Raw genomic sequence first — 16,322 nt, forward strand, 5'->3', positions numbered from 1 at the left:
CTCCCTTCCGAATCATCAAATTTATTTGGGTAAGCAGCTCTTTAAGATGAGCCGGAGATGGGCCCTTGGGAGGAGAGTTTGGAGGCATCTTGATGAATTCCAAATTGTGGCCTCTGGCCACTATATCCAGGACCCACTTGTCTGAAGTAATTGCGGACCAGTTCGAGTAGAATTGGGATATTTTTCCACCAACCTTTGACTGGGGGAGGGCAGAGATGGTGGCAGGTGGCGTGTCTCATTGTTTCTTGGTGGAATCTCGTCCACGGTAGGAGGGCTTCCTTCTTGATTGCGAGTAGGAGTTACCTCCCTGTCCGTATGACTCTTGCTTGTAGGGTTGGTATCTCGGATTACTGTGAGAGGTTTGGTATGACCTCTGTTGATTGTAGCCCCCTCTATTTGAGAAGGATCCACGTCCTTTAGCACCTTGAAAGGACGACTTACGAAACTGAAGGCTGCCCAGAGATCTTGCCGTTTCCGTGTCCTTCTTGATAGCCTGAAGGGCCTCGTCAACATGCTGGCCACGAGAGAAACTCGCCATCAAATGGCATGTTGATTATTTTAGCTTGGACTTCTTGGCGAAAGGATGTAGATTTCAGCCAACCCTGCCTTCTTAGCACTGCTGCACCAGCTAGCTGCCTGAATCCTGTAGACGCTACATCCACTGCTGCGTCGATCATTTCCGCAGAAGTACATTCTCCTTCTCGTAAAATGTTCCTTGCCTCGGATTTTGCAGGTTCTGGTAGCATTTCAACGTAGGGGGAGATGTCGGACCACATCTGCCTGTCATATCTCCCTAATATTGCTAGAGAGTTTGCGGCACGGACAGTTGTTGCCGCCATAGTGGAGACTTACTTCCCGATGGAATTCAGTCGTCTGCCATCTCTGTCCGGTGGAGCAGATATAGGGGAAGAGGGGTTCCTGGCCCGCCTCTGTGCCGCTTGAGCAACGACCGAATCAGCTTTAGGCTGTCCTATGAGGCATGCAGGTGAGTTGCCCGGTGCCTTATACTTTTTGTCCAACAGAGGCAAGACTGCAGGAAGAGAATTGGGTGTTGCCATGATGTTTAACCCTTCCTTCCAGATGAAATCAATGATGGGAATGGTCTTTACTTGCCTTCGCAGTTGATCTTTAAAATCATAAAGAAAGCAGTTGATCTTTAAAATCATAAAGAAAGCAATCGTACTTCTTTGTCTCCATCGGTATTAGGAATCTCTTTGTAGCCCTCTCCATCGGGAGATGGAAATCTCCTTTGTCTACTGGAGGAGAGTCAGCAGTAGCTGGAGCAGATGGTGATGGAGTTTGAATTTGGTACTCATACCACTCCGACAAAACAGAATTGTCATCCACCTCCTTCTTCTCTGGCTCGTCCATGGTGTTAGCATCATGGGAATAGTGAGATGGTGCGGGGGAAGGTGGTCTTGGAAATCTTAAGGAAGATGCAGAGACCTGAGGCATGGGCGTCGATGGGAGAGACTCTGCAGATTCAGATGGAGGGAAGCGGCGCTAGTAGTCGTCCAACATGTATTGCAAGTTTTTGAGCAGGGCCAAAGGCATTTGTGCTGTGGGCACCGTGGCAGGAGCTTGATCTACGGGCTCAGAGAACGATTCTTCCTCCTGATCTTCATCCTGATATTTAATAAGTAATTCTGACGGACTCCTAGTAGTGCGGAATTTGTCGTCTACATCAGATTGTTCCTAGTCGTCATCATAATCCAGCAACTGTTCAGGTAACTTCAGTGGGGAGAGAGCTTCCAATGAAGAACCATGTCTTTCCAGCTAAGAAGCTGTCGTAACTGGCGGGGCAAAGGAGGCAGTAGACGGTGTGGCGGACCAAACTTGCAATTCCGTGCAAGTTGACAGAAGAGGTGTTGGCGATTTTGCCATCGACGGCGCCGTTGTCCATGGAGATGGTGTTTGGATGGTGACCGCCGACGAGGCAGTTGTCTTCGCCGACGAGGCAATCTTCGTCGACGATGAGCCCATCGACGATGAGGCAATCTTCGTCGACGAGGTAGCCGTCGACGAGGTAGTTTTCGTCTACGATGTAGCCGCTGTTGAGGCAGTCTTCGTCAACAATACAACCCTCCACAGGATCTTCTTACTCTTCGTCGTAGTCGACGGAGCGTCGACGATATTTCCTTTGTCGACGAGATGGGTCTAACTGCAACGGAGACCAGCGTCGACGGAGATGAGGCTGACAACATTATCATCCTGGGTCTCGGCGACGAGAAGGTGACTGTCGACGTTGAAGTAGCGTCGACAATGATAATCGTCGACGGAGGAGCCGTTGACGACTGGGTTTTCTTCTGAGGAAAATCTTTTTCAGGAGTCCTTTTTGACGCCTGAGACTTTCCAGTCTTTCTTGGGGTGAAACAGGTGTTTATCTTGAAGGTGGAGAAGCCTTTTTTGAAGTAGGCAAGCTAGAACCCGTAGAGAGTTGAACTTTTCTCGACACCTTAGCCCCAGGAGAAGATCAATCTTCCTCAGCCATCCCATTCCTGGCGGACACAGATGAACCTGAGGCCACACTTTCCACCTCAGATAAAGGGTTATCCTGATCTTTAATCTTCTGTAGCCAGAGAAATAGGCGTCCCTCTCTATCTCTGAGGCTCTTCTGAGGGAAGGTCCTGCAGATCTTACAATCTCTCACCTCGTGATCTGGATAAAGGCAGTAGATGCACTTTTTGTGGGGATCTTCTTAAAAAAGCCGGAGCTTCCCACAAGATTCACAAGGTCTGAAGAGATTTTTTAGCAGATGACATCTGGACAAACAAAAGTGAAGTACTGAGCAGAGCTCAGGGAGACTCCCTTCACACGACGTGAGGTAGAAAATCTGAGAGCCTGAGCCTCTGGGGGTAACATTAGGGTGGGTGCTGTCGCCTGATTGGCTGCAGTTTGGACTATACATAATGACTATGATAGTCATGAGTGTATAAGTTTTTTCTTGTAGCTTAGGGCTACTTTACTTCCTGGTTGTATATTACCAAGGTTTTTTGGTTATTATGTACATATTATTGCTTTTTTATGTACCGTGGGACCCCCACTCCGACAACCTCATCTCTCTCTTACCATCTTGAATGTGAGGTTTTGGCACAAGGACAACTGGACTAGCTCAAGGGCTATCTGAAGGCTCAATGTCCGCCAACTCCAGCATCTTTTGAACCTCAGTCCTGGTGCAATCTCTGACATGTTCAGGCTGTCTGTAGATTTTATTCTTCACAGGCAGACTGTCACCTATGTCAACTTCATGGGTACACCTGGTGATTTGACTTGGAGTCAGAGAAAACAAAACAAATGGGTGATCTGGCTGAGGACTTTCCTGTAATCAGCTTGCTGCTGGTCAGTGAGGCTGCTTGCCAAAGCTGCTTCATCAACTGACCCATCAACAGGGACCTGAGAGAGGAGATCAGGGAGAGGGTCACTCTCTTCCTCTTGTCCCTCATCAGTGGCAAACCGCAATCTCATGTCAGCCCTGTCAACAAAAGGTTTTAGGCAGTTCACAAGAAGTACCCTTTGGGAACGTCTAGGAGTACCTAGGTCAACAAAGTAGGTGACATCACCTTTTTTCTTAAGGATGGTGTGGGGGGCCACTCCATTTGTCTTGGAGAGCTGCTGGGGCCACAGGATCCAACACCCACTATTTTTGTCCTTACTGATAAAGTCAGCACAGCCTTTTGGTCACGCCAAGCTTTTTGAAGCTCCTGGCTGGCCACAACGTTTTTGCTGGCCTTCTTCCTGTACTCACCCATACGTGAACACACACAAATGAGATAGTCCAAAATATCCTGTTTAGGAGGTTTGAGAGGCTGCTCCCAGCACTCCTTAACCAGCCACAATGGACCCCTAACTGGATGTCCAAACAGAAGTTCAAATGGGCTGTAGCCCACCCCCTCTGAGGAACCTCTCTGTAGGCAACGAGAAGGCACCATAGTAAGACATCCCATTTTCCCCTGAGCTTTTCTGGGAATCCCATAATCATACCCTTGAGGGTCTTGTTGGACTTTTCAACAAGTCATTGCACTGTGGATGGTAGGGTATGGTAAACTTTTAGTTTACACCACACTCTTTCCACATGGCAGTAATGTAACTAAACACGAAGGTAGCACCTCTGTCTCTTAAGATCTCCTTAGGAAACCCCACTCTAGATTCCTAGAAGGGCACTAGACACTACAGGAGCTGTAGTGGTCCAAAGTGAAATAGCCGCTGGACACCGAATGGCATGGTCCATCACCACTAGGATGTAACTGTATCCAGATGCTGTTGAAGGGTTCAAGCGACCAACTACGAATATCCCTACCATCTCACTGGCAATGAAATTAAAGGGGTTTTTGTAGTGCCACCTGACTTACCACTTAAGTGACACAGGGGCGACAAAACTCCTTGGTGTCTTCAGACATGTGGGGCCAGTGAAAATGAGGGACAAGACTCTCCCAAGTCTTTTTAGAAGAAAACCCACCAACGTCCTGGTGGCACCAGGCTTGGGGTCTCCACACTCAGAGAATAGAAGCCCATCTTCCCAATAGATCCTATTGGACCCACTGACACTCACTGCCTCCTAAGCAGCAGCTTTCTGTCTGAGTTGTTCAAGAGAGGGGCAGAATTTCTTCTCCAAATTCCCTGCCCCCAAGAACTCTGCCTGGTCAGGTCGAAGCTCCTCTGGGGCAGTTCCTACACAGGGGCTGAGGTCATCTTCCTCAGGAAACTGACTCACTGTTAGTTTGGGAGGAGAATAATTTCTTACCCTTTTAAGTGCAGTGACCTCAGATATAAGAAAACGTATATCTGTCGCAAGTTGTGCAAGCACCAGCTTACACAGGCTGACAAGGCAGGCCTGAAGTCACAGTTTTAGTGGTCTCTCATGGGTGGCATAATACATGCTGCAGCCCATGGGAGACCCCTGGTGTACCTATGTCCTGAGTAACTTAGTACCAAAAACTAGGGACTTAGAAGGGTACCTCTGTAGTCAATTGGGAAGGTACCAAATTACTTACCGCTGTCAAATTTGGGGAGAAAGCACAGTGACAGGGGTAACCATGAAACTAGATCCTACTTTCCTAAACTGTCCATATATTAGTCTACCTTTTTTCTGTGACCTTCAAGTCCTTTCTACATGGTATAATCTACTTGATGGTTCCTTTCACACACGGATCTCCCGGAATGAGGGATTTCCCCTCTTTCCAGTGCTTAAATGCTTGTCAGTCCCATAGCCGCTCTAAACTCCAGGTTCTGGTAAATGGGGATAACCAGGGATTGATAGGTAGTACACCCCAGATTCCTCTCCACTACATCCCAAGTGTTCTTGATCGTTACTGATATGTGCATTATTGGGCCTAGTATGTCTAAGCAGCTAAAGGACATCCCATAACGGCCACACTATCACAGCCGTGTCTATAAATGATCAGTTTCTTATGAGTTTCCTGCATGGTCCATGTCGAAAACATCCTCAAATGAGCCACCTAGGAGTTTCTAATTAAGTCTGGGATTTGAGGCCGAATGGGAGAACTCAAATGTGGCTCTTCTTCTGAAACCGGAAATAATAGTATAGTCTGTTGTTGTTTTTCAGCTTGGGAACGCTCGACAGCTCTCTTTCACAGAAGCATTTTTACGTTTTGCACTAGATGTTTCAGGTAGGATGGATTCATATTTCCGGAGGAACAGAAAGAGAAGTATGGAACCTAATTGTGTTGCCAGATTTTGAAATTTTCTGCAACCATATGTCTTTTGTGATGTCCTACTGCACAAGAAAATGGTTTAAAAAGTTTTACGCAACTGGATGCGGTATGATGCCAGCCAGAGAAGGTATAGTTTCTTACCTGTAACTCCAGTTCTCTCGTAGGAGCATTTTCCTAATAGTTATCAGCGTTGAATAGTCCCGCCTGCCTGCAGGGACCCTGGAGCACTTTTACCAATATATATTCTTTAGTGCTGAAGTTCGCCTTTCTTCAGGAAGGCCTTTAAAAGTCACTTAAATGGTACTTAAATGTCATGGTACTTATAGAGCGCACTGTCACCAGACGGTCACCTTGCGGTGTCGCCTATTCGGCTTCCTGGCACTGATACTCCTACCGCTGTGGAACCCCTCCTGGCTTTCCCTGTGAAGTGTCCACTCCTGGGCACCCCCAGGGTGAAGCCAGGCATCCTTAGCGCTGTTGGGGCCGGTGTGGAGGCTAAGCAAGCTATTGCCCAGAGTTGCAGCGTGGGGCCCTTGATTAGAATAGGCACCGAGGCGAGAATTAACAGGTCCGAGGAAATTGAGCCCGAGACCCCGCCGAGGTGGGAATCGAACCCTGGTCCCTGGCCAGAACTCTGCATCAGGGTCTGCCGCTCTAACCATTGAGCCACACTCCTCCACTTAAGAAAATCATAATGCAGACTAAAGGATTAGGCTACAGAGGTCCACCATCTTCATCCTGAAGGGGCATAAGAAGAACACCTAAAACACGAATAACTTTGTAAGATCACAGTAAAAAAAATCCTTCACAAACCATTTTTCTATGAAACAGAGATGAAGTAGTTCAGGGCAATGTAGCCCATAGGCTGCAATTATGAGTAACGGAAAATGAAGACAGTGTCTTTAAGCACTATGTGATCTCCAATATCCCATCATGCTCAGCCAGAGACCGTTACCTCAGTTCTTTTTGAAGGCTGTACTAGCTGATTAACGGAGGAGCGTGAAAATGTGTGTCTACTCCACCGGGGAGGAGGGAGAGTTGCTTATAACTATCATGGAAATACTCCTAAGAGAGAAAGCGAGTTACAAGTAGGAAACTATACATTCTCTTGTAGGGGATTTCCATGTATAGTCATAGGCGTTGAATAGAGTAGCAAGCCCATCCCCCATGAGGCGGTGGAGTAGACAGAAACAAACGGTAGATAAGTAGCTATGCAGAGATTTTTGAGGGATGCCTGTACTATTTGAGCATCTGCTCTAACATCCGTGTCAAGGCACTAGTACCTAGCAAATGTATGGACTGACCTCCATGTAGCAGTTATGCAGATGTCTGCCAGAGGAATATTTCTCATCAACACAGTCGTAGCTGCCTTGCCTCTAGTGGAGTGTGCTTTGGGTTTACTAGTCAGATGTATTAGCTAGCTGATAATAGCATAGGATGCAAGAGACCATCCACCTGAACACCGACTGTTTGGAGGTAGCCAGACCTGTGACAACTGGGCCATAATTGATGAACGATTGTTGCGATTTACAAATAGATTAGATTTGGGCTATGTAGAACTTTAACACTCTCTTTACATCCAGAGAGTGAAGGGCTCTCTCCACTGGAGAGGATGGATTTTGAAAGAAAGTGGGTAAAGAGATAGTTTGATTTATGTGAAAATCTGAGACAACTTTATGCAGGAACCTGGGATGGTCCACACCACCACTTTGAACAAGTGGAAGACTGTGTATGTCTCAGGAGCACAAAGCCGGTATCTCACAAACTATATGTGCTGATATTCTAGCCACAAGGAAGGAAGTTTTCTAAGTGAGATATTAAAGTGATGCATTATGTATATGCTCAAAAGGAGGTAGCATGAGACATGAAAGTACCACGTTAAGCTCTCATGTGGAGAGGGTCATCTAACACAAGGAAAAACCTTCTTTTAGCCTTCCAGGAAATCTTTGCTAACCAGAACCCTAGAGACAGAGGTTTGAGAAGGACTTTTCCTGTACGACGTGAAAGCAGCTAGGTGGACTTCGATGGAAGAAAATTGTAGCCTAGATTTAGCAAGGTTCAACAAATATGGGAAAACTGCATCCTTCTGGCTAGATGTAGGTTCTATTTACCTGGATGAGCACTAGATGCAAATTATCCTCCATTTGAAGGCATACACAGATCACGTGGATGGACGCTTTTTCTCCTCTAGACTCTCTAAACATGGCCATACTGCACCATCTCAGGAGCCATGCTGCCATACTCAAGGAGGAGAGGTTGGGGTGTAATAGTTGTCCTCCGAACTTCGCGTGAAGGTCTGGCCTGTATGGCAGCCTGATATGTGAACGGAGCGACCAGTGAATAAGGTCCGGGAACCACAAATGTCTCGGCCACTCTGGTGCGGTGAGGATCATCTTGGCTGTCATGTCTGAAAGGTTGCGCAGGGCTGCTGGGATTAGAGGAAGTGGTGGAAAACCTTAAAGAAATTTGTTGGACCAGTCGATCCATAGGGCATTCCCCAATGACCTTTGATGGTAAAACCTGATGGCGAGGTCGCTGCATTTTTTGTTTTCCGCTGTGGCGAAAAGGTCTGTATAGGAGGTGAACACAACAGGGATGGGAGGGTCCAAGGGAATTTTTACCGACCACACACAACTATAGCCCCCTAATTAATACAGTTTCTGACAACAAAGAATAGTGGTGGGTCACAAGAACACAAGGACAAGCTAACTAAGCAACTGACAAAAGAAAAACTGAAGCCAAAGCATACTCCCCAGTAGTGTATGGTAACATAAATAAATTATGATCAACAGGGTACTTCATTCGTGTGGAAAAAATACCCATCAGTAGTCGACCTGTACCGCCCTTAGTAGATAGAATATTTTCGCCTCTTGTCTATCTAATTTCAGTCCCAACAGCACTCTTTCACCTTTACACTTATTATTTTTGCACTGCTTAACAGCTGTCTCCTACCGCCTACACAATTTTGTATAGGTCAATGGGCTCCATTTCCGCCAACATTTCGAGCATTGGTGAAAACACCTTTCCTTCGTGGTGTGAAGGATCCCACATGATGAAAAGGGTGGTACAGGTCGACTACTGATGGGTATTTTTTCCACACGAATGAAGTACCCTGTTGATCATAATTTATTTATGTTACCATACACTACTGGGGAGTATGCTTTGGCTTCAGTTTTTCTTTTGTCAGTTGCTTAGTTAGCTTGTCCTTGTGTTCTTGTGACCCATCACTATTCTTTGTTGTCAGACACTGTATAGGAGGTGCCCAATAAGCTGAAGATATCTTGTACAACCTCTTTGGTCAGCACCCACTCGTAGTTTTCGTTGAGAGCCCTGGTGAGCATGTCTGCTTGGACATCCTGAACACCTGATAGGTGAACAGCTATTACCTTCAGATTCCTTTGCAGGAGCCAGTGCCAGATTGTCTGAGCTTCTTGTGACAGGGCTCTGTACCTTGGCCCTTCAGCGTGTTCAGGTAGTACATGGTGGTTGTATTCTCCGTCTGAACAAACAGGGTGTTGATCATGAACGACAGATGAAACGCCTTGAGTGCCAGGTGAACTAGACGGAGTTTGAGGAGGTTGATGTGATATATCTTCTCCTTCGAGGATGATGCGCCTTGTATTGGCAGATGACCTATGCGGGCTTCCCACCAGAGCGAAAGGCATCTGTCACAAAGGTCTGTGTTGGGTCCTGCTGGTGAAAAGGAATCCCCTGCAGGAGATTACCGGGAAGCACCACCTCTGGAGTGAGCTGATAGCATGAATGGGTAGGGTGAGCCTGTCCTCCCAGTTCCTTGATAACTAGTCCAACAGATCCTCCATGCACTCCTAGTGAGTGCCCATGTGGAGGGGAGTGTTGGGAGTCAGAAAGATGCAGGAGGTCATCGAGCCGACGTTTGAGGAGACCATGCGGACTGCTGGATGGCACATCCGTTGGAGGGTGTGACACTTCTGGAGAATTGAGAAGAGTCGTTTCTCCAAAGGAAACACCCTTGAATGTAGTGTGTCAATGTTAGCTATTAAGTAGTGCAACTTCTGAACTGGTGTTGATGTGGACTTTTGAAAATTACCCAATTGCAATTCTTCTGGGAAGGTAGACGCCTTTATAAGCCAGTAGTCAAGGTAAAGATAGACAAAGATTCGGTGTTTTCGAAGATGTGCTGCCACCACAGCCATGCCTTTAGAAAACATCCTGGGTAATGCCTTGAGACCAAATGGTAAGACAGCGTATTGTTAGTGGTTATGCCCCACAACGAATCTGAGGAATTTCCGATGTTTATTTGCAATGGGTATATGAAAATATGCCTCCTGCAGGTCTATGGAGCAAAGCCAGTCTCCGTGGTGAAGCGGAGGGTATATTTGGTGAAAAGCCAGCATCCTGAACTTTTCCTATCAAATCCATTTGTTTGCAATCCTGAGGTCGAATGGGCCTGAACTCGTTTGCCCTACTTCAGCACAAGAAAGTACCTGGAGTAAATACCCTTTTCCCTGTTAACTTCGGGGGACAGATTACACCACTTTCTTGCGACACAGAGTGTTAACTTCCTCCTTTTGAAAGTCGAGGTAGAACGTGGATGACTTTGGTGGAATGGATGCTAGTGGGGCAGTAAATCGGACGATAGCCGGTTTTGACAATATTCAAGAACAAGGCATCTGTTGTTACGCGTTGCCACTCTGCCAAGTAAGTTGAAACGCTTCCCCCTACCGGAGTGGGTAACAGAAGAGGGGTTTTGATGCCGTTGGTTGTCGGCCCCCTTGGTTTGCTTGCTGTGCAAGCCTGCTGCTTGCGTGGAGGTTGGAAGGACCTTTGGTACTGTTGCAACCTCCCGATCCTGCATCGAGGTGTTTGAGCCCTCTTTGAAGGGAAACAACGGTGGTAGGGCTGGTAGAGCGGCACTGGTCTTGATTTCTCAAGCCCTGTTCTCTCAATTTCCTACGCCCTATGGTTTTCAAAGTATCCTTCTCGGTCTACATACTTGCCATTTCGTCATCGGCATAAGAGCTGAACAGAGTTGAACCCGAAAAAGACAAGTCCCGAATACACAGCTGAGCGTCCGGCTTAAGTGATGTCTGTTGGAGCCATGCATGTCTGCGTAAGGAGACCTGGTGACAGTAACTGTGAGTGGCCAAAATAGAGAAATCTGCTGCAGCAGTGATGATCTGGTTAGAGATCATGCAAAAACAACAATTGATGGACGGAATGTTGCACAATGGCAAAACATTCACCCCCAGTCACAGATCTGGGTTTAATCCATCGTTATTTTGCTCACCAAGCCACTCTAGTTCAGACATGGCCATATGCAAATCCGTCTTGACCCTGTGCCTCATGGGAACAGTCCAGCCCGAACTGCCAAGCCATGTCTTCCCTGGACCGGAATCAAGCATCCTAGGACCGGTTTCTGGCTATCAGCCTTCATCAGCCAGGATAGCTTGATTCCAGTGGCATGGAGAGCACGGGACCCACGTCTGAGCATACCCATCCCACTCGGGGTGACAAATGCAAAAACAACAATTGAAGGACGGAATGTTGCACAATGGCAAAACATTCACCCCCAGTCACTGTGGCTGTGACTGGTTAGAGATCATGGCTTCTTCCTGAACGATTTCCATAAAATCCTCTCGGTGTTCCTTTGGAAGGTGATCCGCAAAGTGGAGAATGGAATCCCACAAGGCTCGATTGTATCGCCTCAGGAGGACTGTTGCGTTGGCTGCTTTCATGGATGTAGCCTCAGTGTTGCAGACTTTGCGTACTGATGAGTCTGACCTTTTACTCTCCTTATCCAGAGGAGACGTGGCAGACGGAGATGTGAGATTTAAAGGCACAGAGTCCGGTGGAGGGTCTGCGTGCAGATAAAGCAGATCTTGCTCCAGAGAACGATATTTTTTCTGGAGGGTGTAGACTTTGCCACAGCTGGAGTAAGGAACATTAGCTGGAGTAAAGGCCTCAAGGCCATGGTTGGTGATGTGTTTCAAAGATCACCAATGTCAATGGCGTTGGAACCACCTTTGGTATATTCAATTTAGCTGCACCTCTAAAAAGAACTTCCTCAAAGGTGTCGATGTCATCAATTGGTGAGGAACGTGGCTAAGGAGAGTCCGACAAGGTAAGAGAATAGTACCTGGAGGAAGAGGACGTATGCCCATGGTGAGGATGCCGGAAACATGATCTTGATCTGTGGTGAGATCTGTGATGCCAACTAGAGTGTCGTGCTCTAGTAGGAGAACACCCAGATGGATGATGGCCATGGAGAGAGTCCTTGAGCGCAATCTCCTAGGAAGTGGAGTGGGAGGCACCTGGGGCACTGGAGGAGGTGGAATGCTAGATGCCAGTAGAGCTGGTGGTGGCAAAACTGGAGACTATTGAGTCACAGAAGGTGAAGAGGTTGGTACTATCGGTGGCAGTAGAGCTGGCAGAGCAGGCGAGCTGGAAGGAGAAGATACCAGTATGAGAGAAGATTGTAACTCTTACAGAGATGAAGCCCTGGCGTGAGAATCTGATGAGGAATAGATTCTCCTTCTTTTGGAGGGTTTCCGAGGTCTCCTTGACGTTGATTGCCTTCTCAACATCAATCTTTGTCGTTGTCGACTCTTATGACATTGATCGGCTTCTGGATGTAGACCACTCCCGTCGATATTTGGCTCTCTACGTCGAACAGATACCTCTTGGCGAAGACGAGTCTCAGTCTCTCGACGTTGACGCATCTCCAGACGTCATGAGGCGGTGCGAAGAAGGTCTCCATGTCACTCGCGTGAGTCTTGACGTCTAGCGAAGACGTTTATACAGCGTCGAGCCAGTCATTGACAGCCAGCATGTCGGCACCATACCTCCTCTCGTCATCTACTGCCTCGAGGTCGACCGATCGTGTTTTCTTCCTGAAAAACGCCTCTCAGACCTCCCACGACCACTGGAGGCTGACGGAAGAGCTCTGGTGGAAGAATTAACTTTCCCTTGCTCAGAGGTGCCACTGGCTTCTTGCTGTCATCTTCATGCTTTCTTTCCTTGATAGCGAATTTTCTCCCTGTCACACAGGGTTCGCCTGGAGAAAGTCTTGCAAATGTCACAGCAGGCAGTAAGATGTGAGGATGGTAGACAGATGATACAGACCTCATGGATTGGCTTTTTCCCTGCCACAGCAAGGGCATTTGTAAAATAAAGAAGGCATTACAAGCAGAAGAAAACCTGTTTTCCTGTAAGGAAAACACCTCAATCAATAGAGAAAGACAAAAGGCGTCGAGTGAAGTAAAAATCACTGAAATTTAAAGTTCTATTTTGAAGAGAAAACCAAAAAAAGGTCGAGTTCAGTGCTCCATGGGTCTTGTCAGCAGGAGTTGGAAAAAATAACTGATGTAACTGCCTAGGGCAGAGCATGATGGGATATTGGAGGTCACACAGTTCATAAAGACACAGTGTCCTTTTTTCTTTACTTATAATAGAAGCCTATAGGCTACATTGGCCTGCACTTCACCTCTCTCTCTTTCTCATAGCAAACGGGTTTGTGAAGGTTTTTTACAGTGACCGTACAAAGTTATTCATGCTTTAGGTGCATATTTCCTTTGATGCTCCCCTTTTGCCCCTTCAGATGAAGACTTTTGACCTCTGTTACCTAATCCTTTAGGCTGCATTATGACTTTCTTACACTTTGCAAGTCCTTCATAAAGAAAGGCGAACTTCAGCATTTAAGAAGATGTATTGGAAAAAGTGCTCCAGGGTCCCTGCAGGCAGGCAGGACTATTCAATGCTTAGGACTATGCATGGAAATCTCCTACGCGAGAAAGAGTAATTGTCTTGGCGGTACTTCCTTGCCTACAACAGCAGCAGAATGATGTTGAGAACCTTTGTCCTTTAGAGTTTTTTGGCTATTAAAAGTTGCAGTTTTTAATGAGGCAGCAGATGTTGTCTTTTCCAGAAGGGACCTCTGCTATAGACCTTAAACAGAACTCTAGAAAGCTCTTTTTTCCAAAACTCACAAATTTAAGTGCGCCTGCTTCAGTTTTCATATGCTGAAGTTCCTCAACTGTTTCATAATTAGAGGGAAGAACCGGAAAGGCCATACGTTTCCATTGGTTCTGCAGAGTCAAAGATATTAGTTTTAACAATGAAGAACATCAAATGGTAAGCCCCTGGCAGACGTCTTGAGCCAGAGAAGCATGTAATTGGCAAGGTATGAGGTACCACAGGAGCAGCGGCCAGCCAGGGGTGGCATGGAGCTGGTAGGCGAAACAGTCATCCTCTGCCACTGGAGAGGGTGAGGGCTTTTCTGTACAGGGTTGTGGATCCAGTGAAGGAGATATGTGAAGAATATGTCTCCAAATTCTGACCTTCTCATGATAGGTCAGCATGTGGCATCTCAGAGTAAGGGAGATTTCTAGTAGATTGATGCCCTAGATATTGACAGGGACCTCAAAAACAAAGAGATGCCATAGGAGAGGTGTCTGACACCCTTGACAAGGACTGCCTCGATGTCGAAGAACTCAACTTTGAACGTAAGTGAAAACACAAGAAGGAACCGCCTGAGGGCCCTGAGGACCGACCTGAGGGACCAGAGGAAGATCAGACCTGGTCAAACCAGGGAAAGTAGTAGAGGGAAATTGCACACTTGCACCACAGACGTTAGTGGATCGCAAGGCTTAACAGACAAATGCTTCGCCCTAAGGTGAACTCCCTCTCTGACCCTGATGCACATGTATGGCATGTATTGCTATGGAATGAGAAACTAGAAGGCAGACTACACATATACACTGTACTGACCCTTCAGGACTTCTTTCCTACACATGAAGGGCATTTACCAGACAGAGGTGAGGATGAATACATCAGGAAAGAAAACCAGGAAAATATGTGCGATATACTTCAGGAAAATGATGAGAACACTTCAAAAGGTCGAGTGAAGCCAACACCCCTTTCCCCCCTCCCCCCCAAAAGGTTTTCACTCAAAATAAGCTTTGAAAAGGCACTATTGTTTGGGGAACCTTCTCAGGTGAGCTAGAAAAAAAAACTGCATCACAGATCCTGCTCGGCATTATTGAAAGGGTTTCTGCCTAGTAGGCTTCCTTAAAAAGAGCAGCGTCTATTTAGGAGTATATTTGCTTAGCTTATTAGAGTCCCCCATTTTCGTTCCGGGTTAAAAAATAAAAAAAATTTTAGAGGCGTTTTCAGCTATATATGCTGTGTTTTAAATCTGCCTGGCTGCAATTATTTTTTTAAACCAAACAAATAGAGGATGTGCAGAAAATGTTGGCTCGGATAGGCATTTTTCTTTTTATACGTAATATTTTCTAAAAAGGGTAGTCAAGAAATCCTGCTTGTGAGAGGAGATATTCTACTGTTTATGGAGATTAGATAGAATCCCCTGACATAGAACTGTATTTACCCAACAGGTCACTCGTTTATTAACTGTGAGGGAATACCTTGCTCTCCCCCCCCCTTACTAATCCAGTCTCGAACAGGCAACAGAGGTACGATGCCTTAAATGCAAATAGTTTGCATAGCAAACAGACATACAGGTCCTACAAATGGCTTTTGCATGCATGATGCTACATCACGCAGGCCAGTGGCTCATTAAGTTATAAGTTCACCGCTGAAGTCATACATGATCTACAGCAGGGTTCTCTAAAAGCAGACCTGGAGGGCTGCCAGATCCATGCCAGTTTTTTTTAGCATATCTCCATTTAGATAAATGTAGGTATTAAAAAAAAAATCTGGCATGGATCCGGCCCTCCAGGACTGACTTTGGAGACCCCTGATCTACAGCTAACGAGCCCAGTCCGAGTCGGCTACCTCAGCACCCATCCATCTGAGATTGGTAAACAGAGTACCGTTAAGCTGGGTAATAGTGTCATCCGTAGCATAAGCATGATATGAAACGCTATGCAAAACAGATAGTTAATCAAAAACAATGAATTATTTGATTAGCTGTGTATTTTGTTGCCATTTAAGTCGGTAGAAAACATTGCTTCTTAGAATTTTACATTATCACTTTGAAATGAAATACAGGACCTACTGTTGTAAATTGAAACTGGACTAATGAATCAGTAAATAATAATAACGCACGTACCTTTTCCTGTTTTCTTCATTTCCATTATCACGGACATGCATTGCCATTTTGTAGCGTCCAAGATCTGGAGGAGTTCTTGTGATTGACATACCTGCTAACTTAATCCTTAAAAACGAAAAAAACATAGATTCGGTTTTTTGTTTTGTTTTTTAGAATACTGGCACACAAAATAACATCCACAATGATTTGTTAAGCACATTAAAAAAAATCTGTGTTTAATAATAAAAATTTTAAAGGTCAGTACCGACCTACAAAATATTGCAAACTGCTAAATCAGTGGTGGGGAACACCCAGGACATATTATCTGGGCTGAAGGACAACACCCTTTTCAGTATATTTTGTCCACGGTACAAATAGGCCAAGCCCCTGCAGGACAAACATTTTTCCAAATTATTACAGTACAGATTACTGGAAGAGGGTTAGATGCTACAAAGGCAAGATTCATATCCCTAGGTAGAAGTTGTTCAAACTTGTATAGACGATTCTTTATTGGAAACGCCATAAATATCAGAGAGAGCGCACTAAAGAAATGTAGAGAGCTGTAAGCTCAGATTGCATTCAGCATCAGCCGGCACCGATTGGGGTGGAGGGGCAGCGGG

At 46.1% G+C, this 16,322-nt stretch overlaps 1 protein-coding gene across 2 annotated transcripts in view; it reads right to left on the reverse strand.

The window, feature by feature from the left end:
• The window catches only part of LOC144772417 (beta-1,4-galactosyltransferase 3-like), a 568,172-nt gene that overhangs the window by 59,477 nt on the left and 492,373 nt on the right, over positions 1-16,322 (reverse strand). For both annotated transcript variants that reach the window (XM_078656711.1, XM_078656712.1), the window contains one exon: positions 15,724-15,828. In XM_078656711.1, coding sequence (XP_078512837.1) covers positions 15,724-15,828 — 105 coding nt within the window. The remainder of the gene's footprint in view (positions 1-15,723; positions 15,829-16,322) is intronic.

This window comes from Lissotriton helveticus, chromosome 8 (assembly GCF_964261635.1).
Source record: "Lissotriton helveticus chromosome 8, aLisHel1.1, whole genome shotgun sequence".
NCBI lineage: Eukaryota > Metazoa > Chordata > Amphibia > Caudata > Salamandridae > Lissotriton > Lissotriton helveticus.